This window comes from Channa argus, chromosome 1 (assembly GCF_033026475.1).
Source record: "Channa argus isolate prfri chromosome 1, Channa argus male v1.0, whole genome shotgun sequence".
NCBI classification, from domain to species: domain Eukaryota; kingdom Metazoa; phylum Chordata; class Actinopteri; order Anabantiformes; family Channidae; genus Channa; species Channa argus.
In genome coordinates, this window is record NC_090197.1 from 25944024 (window position 1) to 25968775 (window position 24752).

Sequence of the window (24752 nt, forward strand, 5' to 3'; positions counted from 1 at the left end):
TGTAAGTTGCCCACACCATAGGCACTAATGCACATCCATACCATCAAGGATGCAGGCTTTTGAACTGTCCACTTATAAAAAGCTGCATGGTCCCTCTCCTCTTTAGTCCACAGGACACTGTGTCCATGTTTTTCAATTTAATATTTTGATTCATCTGACCCCAGTTTTTCATTTTGCCTGAGACCATTTTAAATAAGCTTTAGCCCTGAGGCTGCCCTGTCTGAGACCAAGACAAGACCTAATCAAAATGCGGCAGAAATGGAGACCTTAAGACCGGTCTCGAGAACAAGACTAATCTCAAGTACTACAACATGTCTTAACTTTGTTGTTTATGTAAGGTGGCTTAAAATGATTCTCTGATTTTGCTGTTAATAGATACCATATCAAATTCAGGTGAATCGAAAGGCTAAAAACAGGAATCAAAATTGTATCAGGACAGAATAAAATGAAGATACTCCACATACCTCAAGTTAATTTATTTCAGTGAGAGCAATCAAACAGTTGGACAAACCTGTGCTTAATACAGTTGCACTGATCATATCATTATATTGCAGCTGAGCACATGGTTCACATCACTGAGGGATTCTGTTTAAATATACACCAGTGTCAATGATAAAGATAATGTCCTAAAATACACTGAGGCTTCACTTTGATCTAAAATATTTAGATCTGATGTCATGGCAAACAACAGTAATTACCAGATTGACACCGACAAAGCTCTATGACATCACTGCTATGTACAATTTTCACCTATTTACACTTTTATACGCAATGCAACTACAACGTAGGATGGATCTGCTCCTCAGTATGACAGAGAATCAAAATTGCTGTTATAAAACAATATCTGACATTTTAGTCATAATTGTAGAAACAAAGTTGAAATGTGAATAAAATTATACCTTAATTGGTAAAAGTCAATTCTGAAACTCCAGACACAATATTTCAAGGTTGTAAAGATCTTGCTATGGGTGGATTACACCCATAGCAAGATCTTATTTTTTTAGTCTTATATTACTTTTTCTAGTCTTTCGAGAAAAATATTACAAATGGGGAAAAATATGAAAGAATAAAATTAAAGTTGTGATGAAAAAAATGTAATGTGAGAAAGTTTGTACTGTTGCAAAGGAAACTTTTTTCTTTATAAAATGTTCACTTTTTTAAAATCATATTAGAGCTTTTTGTCGCGTAACACTACAACTCTACTCCTATAGTTTCTTTACACTGAACATTATTCAACTAATATCATTTATTTCCAACATTTCAACTTTCTGCTTGTAGCATTTCAACTCTTTCCTAAATTGTTTTTCCTTTTTCTCAAAGCTTTATGACTCAATTGTCAACTCTTTGTTTCCTAACAGCCCTAATACTTGGTGGGATCTGAAACTACAAATTCAGACCTACAGAAGAGGAGTAGTTATCAGAATATTTCAAATCTTTTTTTGTGTGGTCCCAGTCCTCCTCTATACTGAACTGCTGTAGTCACAACTTCTCATATACTCACAGGTTAGTGCTGTGAAACTTCACTAACTGATTCCATGACAGGTCCTCATAGCATGAAGGCTCCATAGTCTGCAGGCTGTTCAGTCTAACTGAATCAAAAGAGGGGGATCATTTAGTGAGGCCAGCAGCGTTCGTCCTTCCAGGCAATGTTTATATGTTACCACACTACATGAACCATGATGCCATGCTGCAGATAGTGTGCACACATACTGGCCTTGCTCCAGTGTGGCACAGGCCTGTACAGCATTAGGAGTCTTCTATAGAGAAAGCTCGGTGTGTATTGGGGAATCTCTGGGCGTTGTAGTCTGGATCGTCCCTCAGTCGCTCTTTGATGTCATTCTTTACCTGGCACACAGAGAATGACCTTTAAATGAAAACTACAAAGATTTCTTATTTATATTCCAAAGCCTTGATCTTTACCATTTACCACAATTTACAAACACTATTTGGAAATATGAATGTGAAAATGCATGACTGTCTTGGGCTAACAGGCTTATGGAAATCGGGTAAACTGACCCTTGCAATTGTGTTGTTGAGTGTTTAAAAAATGTATGAAACAACATTAACTAAGTTATTGGTGTGGTTAATTTTTTTTTTTCAGTTAATAGAGAAATATTGGTGTTTACTCATAAACCTTGGTTTAAGTAAGCAGCCTAGTAGCTTAATGGGTAAAGCAGCAGGATGGGATGCAGTAGTTGCGGGACCAAATCCCAGCCTACCCACCAGGTGTGTCCCTGAGTGAGACACTCAGTGCTAGCTCCCTGGGTGCTGTCCTATGAAAAACTTCACCCTACTCATCCCATTCCTCTTTTTGCTAAAATGACTCACACTACACTATACATAATTGCGCAAATCCAAGTTTTAGGGTCAAGAGACAGAATTGGGGTCTGCCCTTAATGTCCGTAAACTCTTAGCAATGCCTTGAGAGAATGTTGTTACATGTGGATCAAAAGTCATGAATGAAGTGATGAACTGATTTAAACTAACTGTCAGGAGCATAAAACATGATTATATTTCAGTCTGTGCACCCTGCCCAGTGTCTCTCCAGATGATGGGAGACTGAAGTGATTTGGCTGAGCAGGTGTGATGCAGCACCTGAAGCAGCTACAAATGTTGGCAAACAGACAACACTGTATGAACACTACTACATATTGTAAAAATAGTGCACATTATTTGTCTGTAATAGTATACTCAGAAACAAATTATACAAATTAAAGGGTAAAAAAGAAAATAGGGTCTAATCTTTTTGAATAAATGCACTTAATACTAGATTTCCCATAATTCAACTGGAGACAGTCTTTAATTGGATCCTCTCTGTCTAATAAACACCTCTAAAATTGTAGCTTCTTTATTTATTGTTTCAAATCTAGATGAATCTTCCAGTAAAACAGACCTCAGCTCTTCATATTAGAGCCTCTAGTCGGGAGAGTTGAATTGTAATACTACGTAACACTATTTTAGTATTGCTTCCTCCAAGACCATAATCAATCCGTGTTTGAAGCTCAATGACAGCTCAATGAGTTTAGGGACAGTCCATTACCTGTCTGGTGTATGCCTCTTGCAGCTCTGGCATCTCAAGCTCCCCCTGCAGGCTGTTTACGGCTGTGACAGGCAGGACTCCAGCAACACGAGCAGCTCGATTGACTGCATCTGACAGGGACAGGTGTGGTCCTTCACACTGGCTCGTCTAAGGGAGGAAAGATTACGGTGATAAGTTTCTCTCTGAAAAGAGCCCAACTGACATTTTAAGAAATACACAGACACACAGAACAAAGGTCAGTTTACCTTTGATAACTGAACATTTTTTTGTAGGATTACACCTGTGTTCTCCATTTAGGGATGATAGTATGAACATGGTTATAAATAATGTGTAATCACCACAGCTTTCTCAGTTTTGGCCTGGACAAAACCAGATTGTCATCAGCATCTGCTGAACATCAGCCGAAACACAGTTGCAGCAGTGGTTAGGAGGAATAGGAAGAGCCAAACTAGTCTCAGAGTCTCTTACCATCTGTTTTTCAGGGCCAGGCAATAGCAGAAGGATATTGCAGAGCCAGGCAATATCCTTCTGCTATTGCCTGGCTCTGAAAAACAGATGATAAGAGACTTGTCGCAACAATTATCTGTGAAAACTTGTGTTTCACTGATCATCAAGTAGTGTTAGAGACGCTTTATGAAGATGAAGTTAGCCTCTACAACAACAGCAACAGCAAAATTAATCTTTGGCAAAGATGATGAAAAGAAACATCATCAATAGTGGCAACAGATTTAGATACTGAAACCTGGCCATGACTGTGACAGTGACTGCATAATACTGCCTGTGAAACAGAGAGGTGGGAGTGTGCTGATATGAGGCTTTACGGAGATGAAAAAGAGTCACTGTGTAAGCAAGTTTCAAACCCACAAATGAGGACTCATAGTAGAATAATGTTCCAGGGAATGATGCCAAAGCAGTACAAAAGATTAAACAAGAAGAAAAAAGTATGAGCTGACTAAGTATGTGCCTAAACTTAAATGCAATAGAATATGTTTGGAGCATTTTAAAAACTTTCAGATATTCCACTTCCGGGTAAAATTTCAGAATGCACCTAAAATGCACTATAACCTTTACAGGGGAACTTAACTTGACCTTCTCTAAACTTATATATATGGACATGTCCAACAGTTCAATGTTTAAGCATTAAGCTTAGAGTGTCATCAGCCGGTTGCAACACAGATACAGAGAGACGATGTCACAGAAAGGCATAGAAGTCCTGTCCTTTGGCAACATCCCATGCTGAGCATGGTGTGCCAGCTAGGTGACCTGCAAGGGTATCCGACCACACCACCAGGCACAGCCATCATTGCCTTGCTTGGGCCAGGGAGCATTTGCCCTGGACGTGTGCTGTTCTCTGATGAAAGTCTCTTTGCAGTAAGCAGACATGATGGTGTGCATGAGCAACACAGGCGTAATTTCATCTTCATGGATGGATGGAATGGCTGCTGGAGGCTGGGGTACCTAAATGGAGTGGCCTGCACATTCACCAGACCTGAATTCCATAGAAACCCTATGGGATAAGCTGAGTCTTTGTGTAGAGGATCGTAACACTGGACCCCAGAACCTCAATGTCCTGAGGGCCCTTCAAGAAGAGCAGAATGCCATGCCTCAGTACATTTTCCATAAATTTCACCTGAAAGTCCAATATCCCTAACGATTTGTGAGTAGTGTATAGTTTGTTGTGTTAATAGAGTTAAACATCTAAGAACAATTCTGTTGTTACCACATCAACTTCCTTTTTTCCATAGTTATCACAGAGTTCCAAACTGACAACAAGACTGAATTTGAGACCAAACCCACACCAAACACTAATCACAGACCTTCCTTCTCTTAGCGGGCATCCCATGCAGGTAGGCGTCAGACAGGGGCGGCTGGGCTTTGATTTTCCTCTGAGACAGCATGTCATGTCTGATGATGGGAACCCATTCCTGTGCAACACATTATTATATTCCAATCAATTGATGCTCACTCACACATATCATAAAACAACTCACATGTCGTTTTTGTTACTGCAAATAGTATTTAAATGACCTTTCCAGTTTGTCAGTGGGTTTACATGGATTTAGTAACCAGGTTACAGATCTTAATTAACATGTAAACGGGCAGGGGGTTAGAAAAACCTGAAAACTGAAATGAACAAAACATGACAAAACATGTATAAGTCTAAGTTGCTTTCCACTGTATGTAGATATATTTTAATTCAGTTTGTGCTGGTGTACACAAGCTGTACTGTGTCTCTTCTCCACACAAACACACAGCTGAAAGCAGCATCTTCTGTCCCTATACATTTAAAATCTGTGAGCCAGGTTTCCAAACTAAGTCAGAGGTGTAGGAGAAATCCGATTACTCTTCTGCTGCATGTATACGAGAATTGTCAGTAACCCAGTTCCCTAAGTGCACGTAACACAGAGCTTTTATCACTGTATATCACAATCTGCTGTCTCAATGTGTTGCTTTAAAAATTTTTTTTGTGTTTTTCTTTGTGTCTTTGTGCTTATATCCGGTTGAGGACCCCTGCAGTCCCCTGTCAACCTCAGTACTAGTCTATACAGCTGATGAGAACAGGCTCTGAGTGTAACAGGTATCGTTCAGGTCATTAGACTTGTATTAATCAGTTGAGTCATATCTACAGGTTAGTTCCAGTTCTCAGTTTTGTTTTGTTTTTTATACTCCACCCATTGACTGACATTTGGAAAATGTGTCTGATCCTGGTGTGTATTGTGTGTACTTTAATTTGATCCTATAAAAACCTCCTTTCTTACAGGTGGAACAGCTGTTGCCCACGGCTCCACCTCAGGGACCGCCTCCTCTCGTTCTGCTGGAGCCCCAACAGGGCCCTGTGTATCTCCCAATGACGCTGTGTTATCCCCAGGAGATGCTCCCTTCTCTCCACTGTTATCTGAAGAAGCCATGGCTTCCTCCGCTGTGATGGCTGCAGCTGGAGACAAACTCTCTTCCATCTAAAAGAGGGGTGAGTGATCAAAAGAGATGCACATTGTATTACAGAGGAGGAAAATCAGGAATTGTACTGTATGTGATCAGAGTTGGTAACAAACATCATCATCAAACACAGCCTCTGATAACTAAGATCCCTAACTGTTACACACCACAAAGTAAATAAGGTTAAAATAAATAAAAAAGCTATGGTACTGATTGACTGTTGAAGCATTTATTTATTTTGATTGTTATGGCAATTGCACTACACTGACTCCTGACCTGCAGCAATAACTGACTGAGATTTTGTTCTTCAGACTCAAACTCACCTCCACAGTGGGACTCTCTAATGGCTGTTCCACCTCAGCCTCTGCTCTCTGGTTAAACTCCCTCTGAAATGACATCACAGTTTCGACGTGTCAACCTTAAGCTTTTAAAATTATTATTTTCGTCAAAGTTCTATAAACAACACCCATAATGGCAACCTGAAATTATTATTATTTTTTTTACATCTTATTAAAAATAAAAATCTAAACAAAAAATCAAATGCACATAAGTATTCACCGCCTTTGCTTAATACTTTGTTGGTACCTTTAGCACCAATTACATCCTCGGGTCTTGGCACAACTATTTTTGGGCAGTTTCTCCCATTCGTCTTTGCTATTCCTCTCAAGCTACATCAAGTTGGATGAGTAGTGTTGGCACACAGCTATTTTCAAATCTGTCCAGAGATGTTTAAATGGGTTTCAGTCTGGGCTCTGGCTGAGCCATCAGCCATCATCAAGGATGTCTCTGTACATTGCGGCATTCATCTTTCCCTCGATCGCGACTAGTCTCCAATTTACTGCAGCTGAAAAACATCTCCACAGCCTGATGCTGCCATCACCATACTTTACTGTAGGATGAAACAAAGTTCTCAATCTTTGTTTCATCAGACCAGAGAATTTTGTTTCTCATGATCTGAGATGTGCCTTTTACTGAGGAATGGTTTCCATCTGGCCACTTTACCATATTGGCCTGATTGGTGGAGTGCTGCAGAGGATGGTTGTTCTTCTGGAAGGTTCTCCTCTCTCCACAGAGAAACGCTGGAATTTTTTTTGAGAGTAACCATCAGGTTCTTGGCCACCTTGTAAGGTTTGGCCGAGTGGTGGAGGACACACACGCAGGGAGGCAGGAGTATAGTTCCCTCAGTGTGGGATTTATTTACAGTGAACCCAAAAACAGCGCCTCATACTGATTTTATGAATGTTTGGAAAATATTATAGAGAAACATAAAACAAAAACAACAGCAAAATAAACCTAAAAGTTATCAAACAAAATACAAAAACTGAACAATAGAAAAGAAAAACCAAGTTAGGCCCATTGCTACAGGGCAGCTAGCAGCAGGTCTACCTCTGAACTGCATCCAAAAAAGACTCTCTTGAGGAGCTTCTACTCCAACGCTTCTATACCTAGAGCCCCTCCTACAAAGACAAACCATTACTCATTAATTATCAATTAATACAATTTATTATTTCTTTTCTATAGAAAACAATAGAAATGTCTTACGTATGTTAACCTAATTCATCTCATATGGAAAAGTTAACATTAAATGTCAGTACGAGTACTTTTACTATTATTTCCCCATAAAATCATAAAACTCCCCTGCATTTCATCCCGGATGGTATAGCCTTATTCATGCTGCTATAAAAACCTGTCAGACCTCCCATTCCTGTTTGATAGTCTGAACCTGTGACCTGCTTATAGATGGAGTGGAGCCCAGATGAACATTTAGTAAGTATCAGAGTAATAATGGTTTTTAGAGGATGTATTAATGGGGTACTTTGGTACTTGGAATTAGTCCACACAACTTAAAAACAATATTCCATTCTGTCAGATAGATGGTAAAACTAATAGAATTGTGTTAGATTAGTGTGTGATAACGAACTTGTACCTAGTCTCTACAGGGCATGGGCTAGCCCCATGACACACCTCCCTGACTAAGGCCCTTCCTCTTTCGATCACTCAGTTTAGCTGGCCGGCCGGCTCTAGCAAGAGTCCTGGTGGTTCGAAACTTCTTCCATTTACGGATGATGGAGGCCATTGTGCACATTGGGACCTTCATTACTGCAGAAAATATTCTGTACCCTTCCACAGATCTGTGCCTCAATACAAACCTGTCTCAGAGGTCTAGAGACAATTTCTTGGTGGACTCCAATCAAGTAGCCAAAACATCTCAAGGATGATCAGCGGAAACAGGATGCACCAGAGCTCAATTTCGAGTCTAATGGCAAAGACTGAATATGTGTTTTTTTTTGTTTTTTTTTTATAAATTTGCAAAGATTTCAAACAAATGTCTTTCAGGTTGTCATTATGGGGTATTGTTTGTTGAATTCTGAGGAAAATAATGAATTTCATTCATTTTGTAATAAGGCTGTAATTTAGCACTGGGAGTACTGCGATAATATGATATTTATTATACTGACGCAATACTTACTGGTACTTGATGCATGGTTTGCAGATTATGTCTGCACATGCAGATGTGGATCTAATAAATACATTGTACCACTGAGCACTTTTATGTAGTGAGTCTTGCTAAAAGCAGGTGTTGTTCAGGGAGCTCATTGATGAGTGTGTTTATTACCTGGTCGTAGATGACATAGTGCTGGATTTGGTCCTCCGTGACTGGGTTGTGCTCCAGAATGACATGCAGCCTCATAGACATCATACTGGTCAGCCAGTTGACCAGGCTAGGATTGACTTCTGTTGACATTCTCCTCTGCACAAACACACAGAGGCACAGAAACATGCAGCTGTTGACTTATATCACAAGAGTGACATAAGCTCAACACCGTGGTTATGAATGATGTATACTAACAATGCGGTGGTTGATGACTGCAGTCAGAGCTCTCTGTTCTCCTCCAAGGCAGTAGAGGTTTAGAGCGAGACATTCAAACAGACCCTGAGTGCAGAGCAGCAGCAGACGGGGGCCAAACGTGGGATCTGACAATGCACAGATAGAAAACCACTGACATGTTTGCCTCACCACAAATAATAAAAAAAAATCAAATACCCTACTATTTAAAAAAATTTAATTTCGAAAATTGGAATTTCAAAATAAGTGTGGATCTACATTTATCACAGAAGGAAATTAGTCCTCAAATTTCTAAGACAATCTCTCCCAACTGTGCTGACATTTAGGGAACTCCAGATGAGAGGAGGAGCTGCAGGAGTAGGAAGTCAGACACAAACAATCCACAGGAGACACAATTTGGAGGCCTACAAACACTACAACACTATATCTGTAGAAACTGCTCAGAAAAAACAAGGTCTACAGTAATCAAGCTTTGTTTGTCATGCAAAAGTTTTTGTCAATCAAAGACTTTCATTTGTTTTCCATAACAATGCTGCAAAAAGTAGAAAGTAGTTTACTCTGCTCTTATGCATCACATCAGAGAATTGTCTTACAAGGTCTTTAGAAGTGATTATGCATACATTCCATATCTCCTGGAACTTACAGGGGTCTTAGGCCATTAATAACAGTTTCTTGAGACATACATATTACATACAATAGCCTGGAAATTTGACATTTCGGCTCTTCTTTTCTTAAGTGGACCTCTCATTTGCATCTGTGCTCAGGTTTTAATTTAAGAAAGTAACACCACAAAGCAAGCTCTCATCATCTCTAATGCATCCTATATGAGGCACTCAGGGAGAGTACAGAGTAAAGAAGTGGAAAAGTTGCTGTGATTGGACAAAATTGCAATTGCAAGGTCACACAAAATTCAAAGGGTTTGTTTTGACAATTGTGATCATAGGATTGCTTATTCCTTGTATGTCTGGTATGTGTGTATGTATTTTGTAGACCTATTTTCACTGCGGCTATGATGTTGTAAGGATCTCAGCTGATAAAAAAGGTTTTTATTAGCTGTTAGATCCTGTAGGAGGAAACGTTTGATGACCAACAGCTCTGGAGCTCTCAGTATTAGCACAGACAAGATTCAGTTCAGAAGGTTAAAAAAAAGTTTTAAAAAGGCTTTTACTCCTAGTCCAGTGTTTGCTCTAGTTGGCTTCCTACTGTACTACTTTCCTGCAACAAGGAAGGAGAGGATGACTGATAACCACTTTACTCTGGCGCTGCGTGACCAGCACCAACTTACCATTGCAGCGCAGGATATGTGAGGCCATGCGAGTAAACTGCTGTCTGAGGAAAGACAGGTTGGTCTGAACAATGTCCACTCCCTCTCGCACTGTCACTGTGGCCTAAACACGACACACACAACTCTCTTATATCCATCATACCAAACAAACAACACAACAGTCTACATGTTCCAGAGTGTGAAAGAGGCTGTTCTTACAAAGCTCTCAGCTATGTACTCCTCCAGTCCATTGATAAGGTCCTCAGCCGATGTCTGCAGGGAGGATAATGTGTTCAATAGTGAAAATGAAATAAATAAATAAATAATCAAATGATGAAATCAACAGATCAATATGTAAAAATAGCATCAAAAGGACATCAGACCAGTCAACAAGCATTGCGCCATGACACAGGGCAAAATACGGCACCTAAAACTTGACCTTTTGTCACAGCCTGATCAAAATTCAACGCCCTTTGGAATAATCTTTTTTTTAAACTGCGGTTGGGTGCATAAGTGCATTTTTTACTTCTAATGATAAAAGAGCAACGCACATAACAGCTTACTATGCATTATTATTATGTTAAGTTTAGGGTTAAGTTTGCATCCCCTGAAAGGGAAATGGCAATTACTGGGGATTTCATTAGATATGCCTGTACTATTTATTGGAATCCAATACAGCCGCTCTGCCATGAATACTACATTTACAAAGTTAGGGCATATGTCGAGGTCTCCTTCTCCTGTAGCTCTTTCTCTGCTGCTGCTAATACTGCTGCCAGAACTGACATTTAATAACTCTACTTTGCTATGTCACTATTCTTTTTCTATACAACCAATGTATTTATGGTAAAATACTAGGGCATAAAATTGTTAACACCAACAAAAACACAAAGTTCATAATAGATGTTGCCTCTTAATTTAATGATAACTTCCTACAAGGATGAATACTTTTAAAAGGCACTGTACATAAATGTATGTGGTTTTATTAGGTGGTGAATGTATTATAGGTTAGTTGCATGCTCAGATTCAGATTATTTGATTTACCATTCTACTTCAAAAGGTGGATTTTCTTTGTTTAAAGTTACTATTTAGTTGATTCACATTGACATTTATGCTCACCGATCAATCAACTTCTACTGGGCTTCAACTGGTGAACCTCAACGCGGATATTAGGAGCAGAAATCAAACAAAAGTTGCTAAGTGTTTGAACAACAGTACTTACAGCTATGTTAGCATCAGTGGGCTCTCGGCCCTGCAGGTAGTGTTCAGTAAAGAAATCAGTGAGCTGGGGCTGGATGCGACTCAGAGGCTGGGCGTTCCCATGAAGCAACAGAACCATGTCCACCATGGAGAAGCTCTGACACACTAGGGACAGCAGGTCACCAAAGAATCCTGCCAGGATCAGAGCTAGATTAGTAAATACATAACCATGTGTGTGAATGGTAAACTTATTTTAGAATTTGCTGAAACAAAGTATGGATGAAATCTTTTCTATGTTGTGACCAATTTCCAGCACAATGAATAAAAAGTAAAACAGTGACTATGAGATTATAGTTGACTAGAAACTCACCTACAGCATCTCCAGAGCCAGGAGTAAAAAGGTTGCTTGTCTGAGACAGTCTCTGAATGAACTGAGCAATGCTCTCTGCGTTGCCCTGTTGTGCTCCCAGAGAACTCATCATGGTGGACAGCACTCCCTGCACAATACCAGTGAACAGCTCAGGGCTCAGTGTGTCTCCACCTGCACCACTGTCGGCCTGAGGTGGGGCAGGACCAGTAGATTGGGGAAGGTCTGGGGCACCAGGTCTACTGGGAGGTGGCTTGGTAGAAACATCACACACTTTTATTTAATAGTTTACTTCAGGTAGAATGCAACCTACATCATTCTATGTAAATATTCTCAATTATTAATGTTTTTTTTAACCAGTACAGTATGTATGTCAGCTGCATGGCAGCTGACACCCTTGGTGTGAGTGTGTGTGTGTGATTGTGAATGGGTGAATGAGAAGCAGTGTAAAGTGCTTTAAGTACCAATAAGATAGAAAAGTGCTATATAAGTACAGACCATTTACCTTATGTTGTATTATATTACAAATGTAAATGTCTGGTTACATTTACAGTTAATGACAGTCACATTGTGACAGGAAATGAAATTAATCATCTCTTAAAGGTTCCATTTACTTATGATCTTTTCTAACAAATCTGGGACATTTTCAGTTACAGTATTATTACAAAAATCAGATTAAGATAAAATAAAAGCAAAGTCTGAATTTTATTTTTATTTTAATCTTGTTTTTTCTTTTACTTTTGTCTAAGATTTGGATTGGATTTTTTCCTATTCTTTTGTGGAAATGTATTAACAATTTCTTCCCCAATTGCAAATGTCTATAGTACGTTTTAGAAGCTTAAAAGAATACTCATAAACTCTGTAAGATATTGTTATGTGCACATCTCTGCTTGTGCATATCCACTTCTAACTCATGGCCACAAAAACAACAACAACAAAAAAAACCCCACTCTGTCCTCCCTAGTCACTGCTGGCTAGGACACTCTCACCTGGGCATATAAAAAGTGGAAGAGGAGAACAGTTGGGTTCTTTCTCACAGCTTGTGTACAAGGTAAACATCAATTTTAGTTTGCTAATCTGTTGATATACTGTATTAAGAAAAATGTGCTTGTTTGTGTATTCCTTTACTTATTATATAGACTGTGTATGTTTGTATTATCACACGAGTAACAAAAATCTAGCTTTCACATTTTTGGTTGTTGCTATGATTCCATTTTACTATATCCTATTACCATGGAGTACATTTCTGTCTTATATGTTTTAGTATTATTTTTTAATGTCTTCTGATAGGGGAATTTTTAATGATAGGGGAACTACCAAATATCACTGTGAAATTAGAATTAATGCATGCCACTTTATTTAGTTTTTTATTCAAAGCCCCTAAATCAATTTACCAATGTGATGTCTGGCATGCTCTGGAAGAAGGTGGGCACCCCTGGGAGTGTCACAGTGATGGAAGGAGCTGGTCCAGAGCCTAAGCCTCCAGGCCCAGATGCTCCTCCCAGCAGAGAGCCCAGCAACTGGGCCAGACTCCCCTCAGAACTGACTTCTGGTGGCTGACCCATGGAGGTTGTGCTGGTGGTGTGGGTGGATGTTTGTCCAGAGGTGTTGGCAGAGGAAGGGGGAGGAGATATGGTGGAGGTATCAGATGAAGATGAGGTAGAGAAGGAGGACTGAGAGCTGGTTGAAGAGGATAAGGATATAGAATCACCTGGAAGAATAATAATACCACAACATAAGAAGTTTAACTTTATCCATACTAGGATTTTAAAACTAAGGGTGAAAGCAATATTTGAGATCTGACTGGTTATAAGAAATCACAGGTTTATAACATTAACTCTTTGAAATGAGATTGTATTCGATAATTTCCTATGGCATAGAACCAAATTGGTTCCACCAGTACTAGCTGCAGCGATCAGTGACAAGAATTAGTTTTCACTAGGTACTTTTGGAATCTCTCTTAAGCAGAAAAACAACTAGGATTGCAGATATCTAATCTTTAAAAGAGTTACCTTACCATTTTTACACCACTCCTTCTTACCACAGACTGTTTATTGTTTTTAATTGAAAATATGTTTGATGATAGTTTACATATTGTACTAGTGCTGTCTCTTTATGTGATTTCTTTCTCCAGGTTGAATGGCAAATCAGAGTGGTTTCTCTAAACGACTGGAGCTATGCCGATAAAGGCTATAGACAAGGGTCTGACAAGTGCCAACGGTGCTGAACAATCCACAAAACTAGGGTGATGAATGATTACTAAAGGTCTTAGCTTGGCTAAAAGCCAACTTGGTGTGTCATGGTCCTTATAGCTTATACTCTTATAGACAGGTAGGCTATGTTCATGGACATGAAAGCTACACTGTCTAGTTCTTCCATCACTTTATTTTCTCTGGAATATCTTGAGCATAATATATTCGAAAAGGCAGGTGTGTGAAGTAGCACATTGTAAAAGCTTTTAGAAACATGATCAAATTTGTTGTTTTAGCAATGTTATAATGGTCTGGTATAAATTCATGTTTACACTCAATACTGACTTTCACCTGCAGATGCTGCTTTGTTTTAAAAACGTGTTTTTTAATAGTGTGTACATATTTATTGTTTTTTCCAGGTATATCTAAATAAAAGACTAAGAAATATTAGTGGTCACTGCAACTTTGCTGAAAGAGGAAAGCTATTTGTTGTCTATTTTTGCACAGTACTGTACTTTATCTGTTTATTAGTCTACTAGCATTGAATTGTCACACAGTATGTAAAGACTCTATCAAGCTGTTAATGAATCTGTTAGATCATTTTTGCCATAGTACTCTGAATGTTTCCAGGCTCATTTATGTTTCTCTGGCCTGGATCAACCTGGAAACAATCTCCTCCCCTTTGCTAGCTGTCACTTAGCGCTCCTCAGAGGCTGCTGTTGTGTATCATGTTCACTGACATTTCCATGGTAAGGTTATTGGGGATTCTAACCAACAATGAATACATTTTATGATTCCTCTTCCCTAAAGTGCCCACCTTGGTGAATTCTTGCTTGCAAAAGATGTTTTTAATCTCAATGGGACTTACTTGGTTAAGTTAAAGGTAAATTTAGAAAAAAGCCACAGGGTAAACCGTGTTTAGTAAGATGACGTGTCATTGATCTGTATATATTCCATCCCTGATTGTTTTATTTAAATAAGCCACTAATGCAGCTGGAACACCAGTTCCTTCTGGTTGTCTGTGTTCAGCTAAAATGCAAGCAGGGGGCTTAGAAATGTCCTGCAAAAATACATCCCCATGTTCTTCACAAAAACACAGCAAAATATATTTTGCTGTGTTTTTATATATTTTCTTTGTAAGGTCCAAAACAAATATAATTGTTCAATGTAGACAATTCCTACCACCCTCTGAACTGTATGCTGATCAGCCGCAACATAACAAATTTGTTTTAATATAAAAATATATTTTTTTGTAAAATCTTATCAACAAATAAATGCTGACGTATCATTATGGTTTACCACCTGTAAAGTGGTAAAAAAAAAATCAGCTCTGCCTTTGAAAACAGTGATCTTTTTCAATTACTGTACATGTTTTTCCATAATAATTTTTGTTTAAAAATACATTGTTTTCTTTCTGGAGTACTTTTATTTACATAGGAAATGTAATAAAATGTGGATAAACATTTACTTGACTAAAAGATTCGATGTGGTACTTGCAGTGGATAATTTTTTACTTGAGTACAGTAAAGTAGTGAGTTTGTGTACTTCTACCACCTCTGTACACAGTGTATCACATTTTGCTGTGTATAAGGCTGTATAGCTGCAGACTGCTCAGAGTGGCCATGCCATACAGTATGTAAAATTGTTCTTTTCTTTTTTGCAGAAATGTCCTAAATAACTTATCTTAATCTTGAGAGGTGCTTTCAATGCCTGACACCAGTAGCCACACACAGTCAGCATTTAGCTCCCTTGCTGGTGTAATGCAAGTTGTAGCTTTAAATCAATCTACAATCCAGCAAAGTGTGCTAAATGTGAGAAGGAGTTTCTTTCTGTCTCTTTCTGCTATATCAGAGTGACATCAAAAAAGTATTAGGTTCTTAGCCACTTAAACTCATTGGACACTGACCTGGCTGCCCCGGCATCAGGAGCTGTCCGACCAGACCACTGATCATCTGAGTGAGTGAGGATGGAGCCAGTGGTGTGCCCTATTCACAAAGAGTAAATGAAGCAAAGATCAAAAAGTAGCTATATGCTTACTGCACAACAGTTTATTAATCTATATTATTCAGTACACTGTAAAACATAAAACTGCCAACAAGCTGTTGATTAATCAATAACTTGAATTTTAATTCATTCTCAGTTGAAGTTAGTGTAAAGCAGAAATAACATGAGCTTGGAATTTGTCAAACCACAGGAAAAGGTGTTATTAATCAAAAAGCCAATTTTGCTTTCTAAAACCTTTCAGCTTTTAGTCCAGTCTCAACTCTGTATTACCTGTCCTGGCAGTTGGCCAGCTGTGGGTGCTGTAGCCCTCAGGTTTATGGTTGCTGCCCTTGTTCCCACAGGTTGAGGGATGCGAGGGGAAAAGGATGGTCTTGTTATGACCACCCTAGTCTGAGCAGGGTGGGGGGGCTGTTGAGAAGCAGTTGGCTCAGCACTGGGTGTGGAGCCAGAGCCAAACACCACCTGTGCTGGGTGGCCCATTGAAGTTGCAGCAGCCATTGCAGCAGCTTGGTGGGAGATCTGATGCACAATGGCCTGCATGAACTCAGGGGGCAACCCTGGAAAATGTACAGGTGTCATTCCTGAAAAGATAAGAGATTTGTCCAGAAAGAAAATAAAACTTTTAACCCATAGGGTGCAAAAAACAAAAATTATTTACTGCATCTTTAAAAAGAGGCTATAAGTATCATTGCAACAAACAACCCAAACAAAAAGTAGTGCTCACCTGGCTGCCCGGGACCTGCAGCATTTGAGTGTCCAGGAATCTGAGACCCAGCAGGTGACTCACCTGTTAAACACAACAAGTCCAGAAATCCATCATCTTCACAATGATAGGAGAGGAGGAAAAGGTGGAGAGATGGAGCAACATTCCTATAGTATCTTGCTTTAAATACAATATACATATATTGTCTGTTTGTTTAATTAATGTAACAAACAACTTTCCTTCCTGTAATAAAAGTAAAATGTGCAATTTGACATATTATGACCAATCACAGAAGCCCATGTGACTATGATACTAATGTGTACTCAGTTTCTAAGATAACCTAGCAGAAGACATACCATCAATGTTCATCTGCATCATAACAACAGGCTCCATGGTCTGGTGAGTGATTCGGATTACTCGCGGCCCGCCCTGACCTTGTTGATGAGTACCCCCATTTGAGTGGAGAGGTGGAGCCTGGCCATTAGACTGTTGAACTGCTTGGCCAGTGCCCTGAGAAGGTGGGCGTTGTCCTTCAAGTGCCTGTCTCCCATTTGATGTCATGGTCACTGTTGTCCCAAGGTTTATCTGGAGGAGAAAGGCATGTTTACTTCAAGGTTCAGTACTCATCTACAAACAGATACAACAGACTATAAGCTTTGCGAGTCAACAAGCTGGGGGATTGGTACCTGCAGCAGCTGAAGACAATGAAATAATACCATATAAATGTTGTGTTACCTCTGTGATATGGAAATGTCACACATCCCAACTATTTTCCCTCTCCCTTGTGCAGGCTTTACATTAAGAAACATTGCATCTATATTGAAGTCGTAACATCAGAAATGTATTATCCACAGCTACATTTCTGTTGGAGGAGTTTAGGGACAGTAGAGTTCACTGTAGGTCACCTGTGGTTTGGAAGCATTCAGAGCCAACTACTTTATGTAGGTGTTATTTTACTGTGATTGTTGCACAGCTGCTCCTCATGTTTATCTTAATAATGTATAGAATATGGAAAAGAAGAACAACCAATGATGGTTTTCTTTTGTCATTGTCATATGGCCCCAGTTTGATGAATAAAACTATAGAACAGAAAAAGTAAATAATAATAATAATACATTATTCTATTTTTTATTTTATTAATTAAAATAATTAATAAAATAATAAAACAGAAAAAGTAATTACAATTTTGAATTGTGACAGAAAAGCAAATAGATTTATTTTTTACCAAAGTTGTCTAAAAGAATCTAAAGGTAGCTATTCAAGGACCTTACTTATAGCTTAATTCAATAAATATTACTGTTTTTCTTATTAATAAGCATCATTCTTTTTGGGCTCAGACTGAAAACAAATAAAATAAATTATGATAGGATTTGCAACTACTTACATTTTAGTGATAATAATAAAGGCTGTACCCACCCATCTATTAGGAGTTTACAGTTAGGAACATCAATTTTAAAAATTATCTGAGCACACTAAAGTCATCTGGTACTACATATTATAGTAACATTAGCAGCACTGCTTGGGCTGCTTGATGATTAAAAATTAGCCTTTCTAAATGACAAAAATGCCATTCTGTCTTTGTGATCCTTGACTACCTGAATAATAGCTATTCTGTTATCAGGGCATGTCTATACTAATGGTACAGTACAGTTTTGATCCACAGATGACAGAATTACACAGAGAAGATCAGCATGGTGCAAACTTACTGGAATGGGCATGTGTGGCAGGACTGGATGGCTGTAGTGGGCCATGGGGCGAACCACATATAGGTGACGTGGAGGAGAAGTTGCCAGGTTACAGCGTAGGTCCCCAAGGACAACTAGGGTGTTTCCAAGGAGACGCAGAGCATCTCCGACCAGGTTGAGAATGCGCTGGTCCTCTTCTCTTTCCTGGGTCTATGAATGAAGACAGATAATCATACCATTGGTATTGGTAGGTATTACACATGTAAAATCAGTAACAATAATAATAAGTCAAAGTTAGATAAATACTAATGATGGGTGAGATTTAGTCATTGAAAAACATTGGGTAATACATCCATATCCACATGTGCCAAATCCATACTGCATACCAAATCTTTGTAGTTGTGAGTATAGGTACTTCCCAATCTCCTTAGCTACATCCCAGTTTCCCCTCACTTTTCCTTTCATCTTAGTCACTGCTACTGATGACATGTTATAAAACTACAGTATGTTATGATCAGTTCTCTCCTTCCATGTTAGACTGTTGGCATGGCCTTGATGATGGCCGACTTGAATGGCAAATGGTCTGCTCTTATATAGCGCTTTTATACCCATTGGTACTCAAAGGGCTTTATACTGCTTCTAATTCACCCATTCGCACTCACGATCACACAAACACTCACACACCAACGGGGGAGCTGCTATGCAGCCGGGGTTCAGTGTATTGCTCAAGGACACTTCGACGTGTGACCGAAGGGATCGACATAACAACTACGGGATTGGTGGACGACGGCTCTACCTTCCTGCACCACAGTTGCCCCAACATAGACTTGGTTCAGTCACCTGAGATAGACCCTGCCTCTTTACCGAAGACATCTGGAGTATGCTTCAGCACCCCATGACCCTGAACAGGATAAGTGGTTGAGATAATGGATGGATGGAGTTTTTTGGATTTCCTTTGTTTCCACTCAGGTATTTAAGTGCAGACTGAAAAACTGGTGCAGGGAAACTTGCTTAAGGCTGAACAATCCCTTCTTCTTCTTTTCCTTTGGGCTGTTCCCTTTCTGGGGTCACCACAGATATAAATCTCTTATTAAGCTGAAGGATTCCTTTTGAATTGTATAAATTAAAAAAAAATAAAATAAAAAAATAATAATAATAATAAAAAAATATATATATATATATATATATATATATATATATATATATATATATATATATATACACACACATATATATATACATATATATATACATATATATATACATATATATATATATATATATATATATATATATATATATATATATATATATATGTGTGTGTGTGTGTATATATATATATATATATATATATATATATATATATATATATATATATATATATATATATATATATGTGTGTGTGTATATATATATATATATATATTTTTTTTTTCCCCAACATGTTTTTTTTTTTTCCAACATGTTTCAGCGCTTCTTCTAGAGGACATACTGTGATGTGATTTTGTATTGTTATTCTCCTTACATTGTTGTTGTAGTCTGCTGAGGTGGCTGCTCCAAGGATAGAGTGGGTCCTCTCTATAAAGGGACGTAACCTCTCCTCCACCCTTCTGACCTCAGAGAGAACCTCCACAAACTCTGCTGGACTTGGGTGACTGAGAACAGAGCACAGGATTCAGGTCAGTTGATGAACACATACCAAGTGAACACATGACAATAATGACAGATAGGTGGCTCTAGAAAATATGCCCCCAAAAGCTTGATCTCAGCATTATAGACTGACAAAATAATAGAAATTGTGCACATAGTTTCTGCAAGGAGTATTTTTGAAAAGTGTTAAAAAGCAAGTGCAGATGTATTTGTATTTACTACGTTTTATAGAATAAATATGATCTTTTTCTACATATACAGTATAAACTTGCCAAAAGAAGGTTTAAAGAAATCCTCTTTGCTTAATATGAGATTGTCAACATAACTGGAGGAGTAAGGATTTATGCATATGTTTTACTACACTTAGCAATCATAACCTTCATACTAGCTGATGTTGCAATTAAGAATGCAAAATCATTTTAGCTGACTACATAATTAACATGGGATTATGATTTTATTCACATAGATTGGTGTGTGTGATTGTGAGTGTGAATAGGTGAATGAGAAGCAGTGTAAAATGCTTAAAGTAAAAGCACTATACAAGTGCAGACCTTTGCCATTTGTTAGTGGGGCCAGTCAGTCAACAGCTCTAACTTACGTGGGTCCAGAGTTGGATAGCCCCTCAGTCTGGGTGGATGTAGAAGATGATGGAGCAGGAGGAGAGCTGATGTCCATAGATTGGGATGCTGCAGCCCCTCCTACAGAGAATAAAGATGGCAGTAGGGTAGAAGAATTCTGAGGTACCTCTGGATCTGAATGTGAGGTGCTGTCACTGGACACTCCCTACAACACATGGACATACCAGTTTGTTGTAATATACTAAATGGTATTTTAAAAAAATCCAGGTAGTAAAAGAATCCACAAAAATAAATAAATAATATAAAAATCCCTTAATAATGATGATGTTTCTGATAGTATAACGTGTACCTCCAGCCTGTGGATCAGAGAGCAGGCGTCTCGGAGCAGGTTCTCAGCCAGCTGCAGCCTTATCCTAGGCTCACTCTGCACTGACTGGTCCAGGTTGATCTGCATGTCCACTGAGCCATTGCTCTACAAATGCAAACATCTGTCAGCTTTACATAAAGGCATTAGATAAATTCAAATTATGATTAATGAATCGTGAGCCTTTACCCCAGTTCCGGTGCTGACTCTGGCACTCCGTCCAACCTCACTGACTCCAGCCATCATCTGCTGGACTGACATCTAAAAAACAAAATTCGGCTGTCACAAACCTGCAGAAAGGTGTAGTATGGTGTCGGTTCATTTATGCGGCAAACACATCCCTACCTGTATCTGCTGTGGATCCATGATGTTCACAGGCAAATTGAAGGTCCCCAGCATCATGTAACTGTTGCCATTGCGATCATGTGGTGCACCGTGAGAAGAGATGTGGCTGCTGTTGCTTCCACTCTCTGCCCCCCCGGTGGAAACACCTGCAGCCCCAGTGGCCTGAGGTGGAGCACGTTCAACCAGATGTATCACCTTCCCATCTACATCTTAGGGTGAAATAAGTGGAAAGACTTCATTTACTGGTTCCTCTACTAAAAATGAATATCTGCTACTTCTGCTAATTCCATACAACAAATAAGTTTAAATGTTCTGGGTTAATTTTAAGCTCTTGCTGAGCTCTTGCTTTTTGGGCATGTTTGTTCCTTTTTAGATTGAAGGGTCTACGGACAAAGGATGTTGCTGATGCATAGATTCAAAAGTGGGGCAAAAGTGGGCCATTGAGGCAAATTTGTGATTTCGTACATTCTTAAAAAGACTGCCCAAAAACCACATGTAACAGCTGTTGTGGATGACAGAGGACTTCTTTCACTGAAGAACAAAAGCCCCATGACTGTAGCGCAGGAAGGTAGAGCGGTTGTCCACCAATCTTGCATTTACCACCGCAGGCTTGTCAATCCCTGGCTCCTCTGGTCACATGTCGAAGTGTCCCCCAACTTAGTTGCTCCCGATGAGTGTTCCCTCATTGGTGTATGAGTGTGCGTGTGATTGTGCGAATGGGAGAAGCAGTGTAAAGCGCTTTGAGTGCCAATAGGTAGAAAAGCGCTGTATAAGTGCAAAACATTTACCATAACAGATGGCCACATTAAGACCAACTTCCAGGAGGTACAGTACGTGTCAAATACAACATTCAAGATGAGACTTCATCAGAGACTTCACCAGTGTAAATAACGAGGGTTTAGCAGTAAGTCTCAAAAGCAGAAAAAACAGCTTAGACTTTACCAGAAAGATTTAACATATATATAAAAGTGTGTAGTGTTTTAGAACAGGGTTACATGGATAGATAACACCAAAATGAACCTATACCAGAAAAATGGAGAGAGAAGAGTTTAGAGAAGAAAAATAAATGCTCACTGATTTGAAGAATCATTAAAAAGATTTGGAACTAAGTACTAAAACTGATGCTTTAGTTTAAGATCATGTTAATTTTTTAAACTACTTTCAAGCCCATACAATGTGGGTCAATAAATAAAAAGGGCTGTAATTCCTACATCTATCCAGTATTTTTTGTTCAAACGATTATAATATATATCTACACTTTAAGCAAATCTATACTGTTTTTAATCAAATTGACTGCAATAATTTAAAATGGCAAAATGCTGAAAGTCACTGTCCAAATATGGCATTATTTTTGACAATTGCAGTGCATTGCTGCAATAATGCAATAACATAAATACCAATAAGTTTTCTCTAATAACAAACACATATCCTCACAACATATTTATGTTATAATGACATGTTTCTATTTATTAAACACATTGTTAAATTGGGGTTTCTTGTAACAACACATTTGTATGTAGTAACAAAAAAAAAAACATGCTATGAATATTGTTCATATCATTATGAATCTCATTATTAACGTGTTAAAAAGGTTACCATTGTTCATATCGCGGAAGCAGCAAAAACCAATACAGAACCTATATTTTAGTTGCTGTGTTCAAGTTGCAGTGCTGTTGGTTTTCATTTCACATCATAGTAACTGCACTGGTGTGTTATTACAGGTTAAATTACAGTGGAAACATCAAATTTAGTTAGCAGAGTAGAATATAAGCTGCACTTTAGGAGAGAAAATAGCAATACAACACAATACAACACCAGTCCAGAATGTGCATTTGTAAAGAAATATTTTCATCATGACCATGAATAAAATTAATTGTGGTAGGACAGTTAATTTAAAGAAGCCCTACTACATAATGAACGTCAATGTAACCACTTCAATGGTCCTACTGGTTATATTTAACGTCTTTCCATCTAACCATCCATTATCTTAACCACCTATTCTGTGTTCATTGAATAAAATGCAGGTTACACCCTGGACAGGTCTCCAGGCTCAGAACCAACATAGGGAAACATACACAGACAGACAACCCTACACTCTACTGTGCTGCACAACATTTGATTTAAATTCTCTTATTTTACTGAAATAATATTATTTGTTTGTTTCCACTTGTGCTAACCGATTATACTTTAGATTTTAAGCTCTTGCTGGGAAACATAAGCACCAGTTCATACAATGTAATAGACAATGCATGATTAAAAACAAATTCAAATGAAATCTCCCGCATTCTAAATTTTACTTAAACATTGAAAAATAAAATAGAATATTCAAGTACCAAAACAAAAGTACTTAAGCAGACTGTCCTGTTTCAGAATAAAGACGTGGACGTGTTAAATTGGTGCATTATTGTTCAATGAAGAACAATACAGTAACTCAATAAACGTACTTAGTAATGTTTGACCACTCCTTGCTCTATATTGTGCAGGTTTCACTAACTTACTGTATTCAGTTAGTGTTCTGTCATCCTGCAGCACTCTGCCCTGGTAGATGAGCCTCTGCTTGTCTACTGGGATCTCCACTGAGGATGCGATGTGCTCTTTGAACTGCTTCACAGTCAGCTGGGGGTACAACCACACAAGGACGTTACTCTACTGTCATTAAACTGTCATCAAAATGGGACACGAAGAGCGGAGTCTTGTAACCAAGGGGGAAGCATTACCTCTCCCCTGACATTGTAGCTCCTACTCTGTGAATCCAGAGTTTTCACAGTCACTTCTATCATGTTGCTAGACTCAGACATATTTCCGACTGCCTGAAATTATAACAAAGTTTAACGTTAGCCAGCTAACGTAAAGGTTTATTTTAAAATTAGCCAAGCTGCAAGTACGCTATAAATGCTTGAACATTTATCTCCATTCAATTACATAGATGTAGTAACATAGAACAATTAGACAGCACCTGCTTTCAGGTAGCTCCAGAACGTTGTTATTGTTGTTAGCTTGTTAGCCAGCTAGCCAACGTTAGTTAATCCTAGTTACCGGGGGAGTGACAATTTGCTAATCTCCTGTGGTGAAGTCGTTAACCGTTAACGTTTTTTCGTTTGATTAGAGTAATCTGCTAACCTCTATCACAGCCTTAGCTGATTTTTAAAAAGTAGCTGTGGTACAGAGCGTGAATACGTTCGTATTTAACCGTTAGCTAACTAGCTTCGATTTTCCTAAACAAACGACAGTACCGAGTACCACGTCACGTCAAAGGACCCCAATGACGTCAAGACAAGTGTTTATTTAATGCCTGAGCGCTGTCTTGAGCGTTAAAGTTCATACAGTTTAGTTTTTTAAGTGTCGTGTTGAACATTGTAAATATTTTTAATTTATTGTAATTTATAATATTGTTAATATCATATTAATATGGGCCAAGAATATATATCTCAGAATTTAAAAATTAATGTGTATCAAAGTAAACAATTAAACTATGAATGATTATTATTATTGTTGTTGTTGATAGTAGTAGCAGAAAATGTTGTTTTGTTATAATACTGAACTAATTCTAATACTAGAAATAGTATTACACCCACCTT

General features: G+C 38.5%; 1 protein-coding gene across 4 annotated transcripts; it reads right to left on the reverse strand.

Annotated features, from left to right (window-relative positions):
• Positions 1-461: 461 nt before the first annotated feature.
• bag6l (BCL2 associated athanogene 6, like) lies at positions 462-24433 on the reverse strand. 4 transcript variants are annotated; one of them, XM_067509744.1, is made up of 26 exons: positions 24131-24432; positions 23892-23984; positions 23673-23790; positions 21175-21383; positions 21019-21090; positions 20815-20937; positions 20486-20670; positions 19763-19892; positions 18259-18447; positions 16909-17137; positions 16574-16636; positions 16120-16430; positions 15752-15830; positions 13048-13364; positions 11657-11906; positions 11309-11478; positions 10309-10362; positions 10111-10213; positions 8829-8953; positions 8595-8729; positions 6301-6363; positions 5800-5997; positions 4858-4965; positions 3041-3187; positions 1711-1845; positions 462-1589 (listed from the first exon to the last, which is right to left on the reverse strand). In XM_067509744.1, exons 2-25 carry the CDS (start codon positions 23970-23972, stop codon positions 1747-1749), a joined length of 3558 nt encoding a protein of 1185 aa, XP_067365845.1. In that variant the 5' UTR covers positions 23973-23984; positions 24131-24432; the 3' UTR covers positions 462-1589; positions 1711-1746. The 4 variants fall into 4 exon arrangements, with proteins under 4 accessions (XP_067365845.1, XP_067365854.1, XP_067365836.1 ...); XM_067509753.1 differs by having other exon boundaries at positions 462-1845; positions 16120-16406; XM_067509735.1 differs by having other exon boundaries at positions 462-1845.
• Between the last annotated feature and the right edge of the window lie 319 nt (positions 24434-24752).

Bases quoted from the DNA above. Each gene is read 5' to 3' on its own strand.
- bag6l (XM_067509744.1), bottom strand. From the start codon at position 23,972: ATGTCTGAGTCTAGCAACATGATAGAAGTGACTGTGAAAACTCTGGAT. The intron at 23,791-23,891 runs GTAATGCTTCCC...TTGTACCCCCAG, and splicing joins GCTACAATGTCAGGGGAGAG to CTGACTGTGAAGCAGTTCAA. The intron at 10,363-11,308 runs GTAAGTACTGTT...TCCTCCCTGCAG, and splicing joins CCACTGATGCTAACATAGCT to ACATCGGCTGAGGACCTTAT.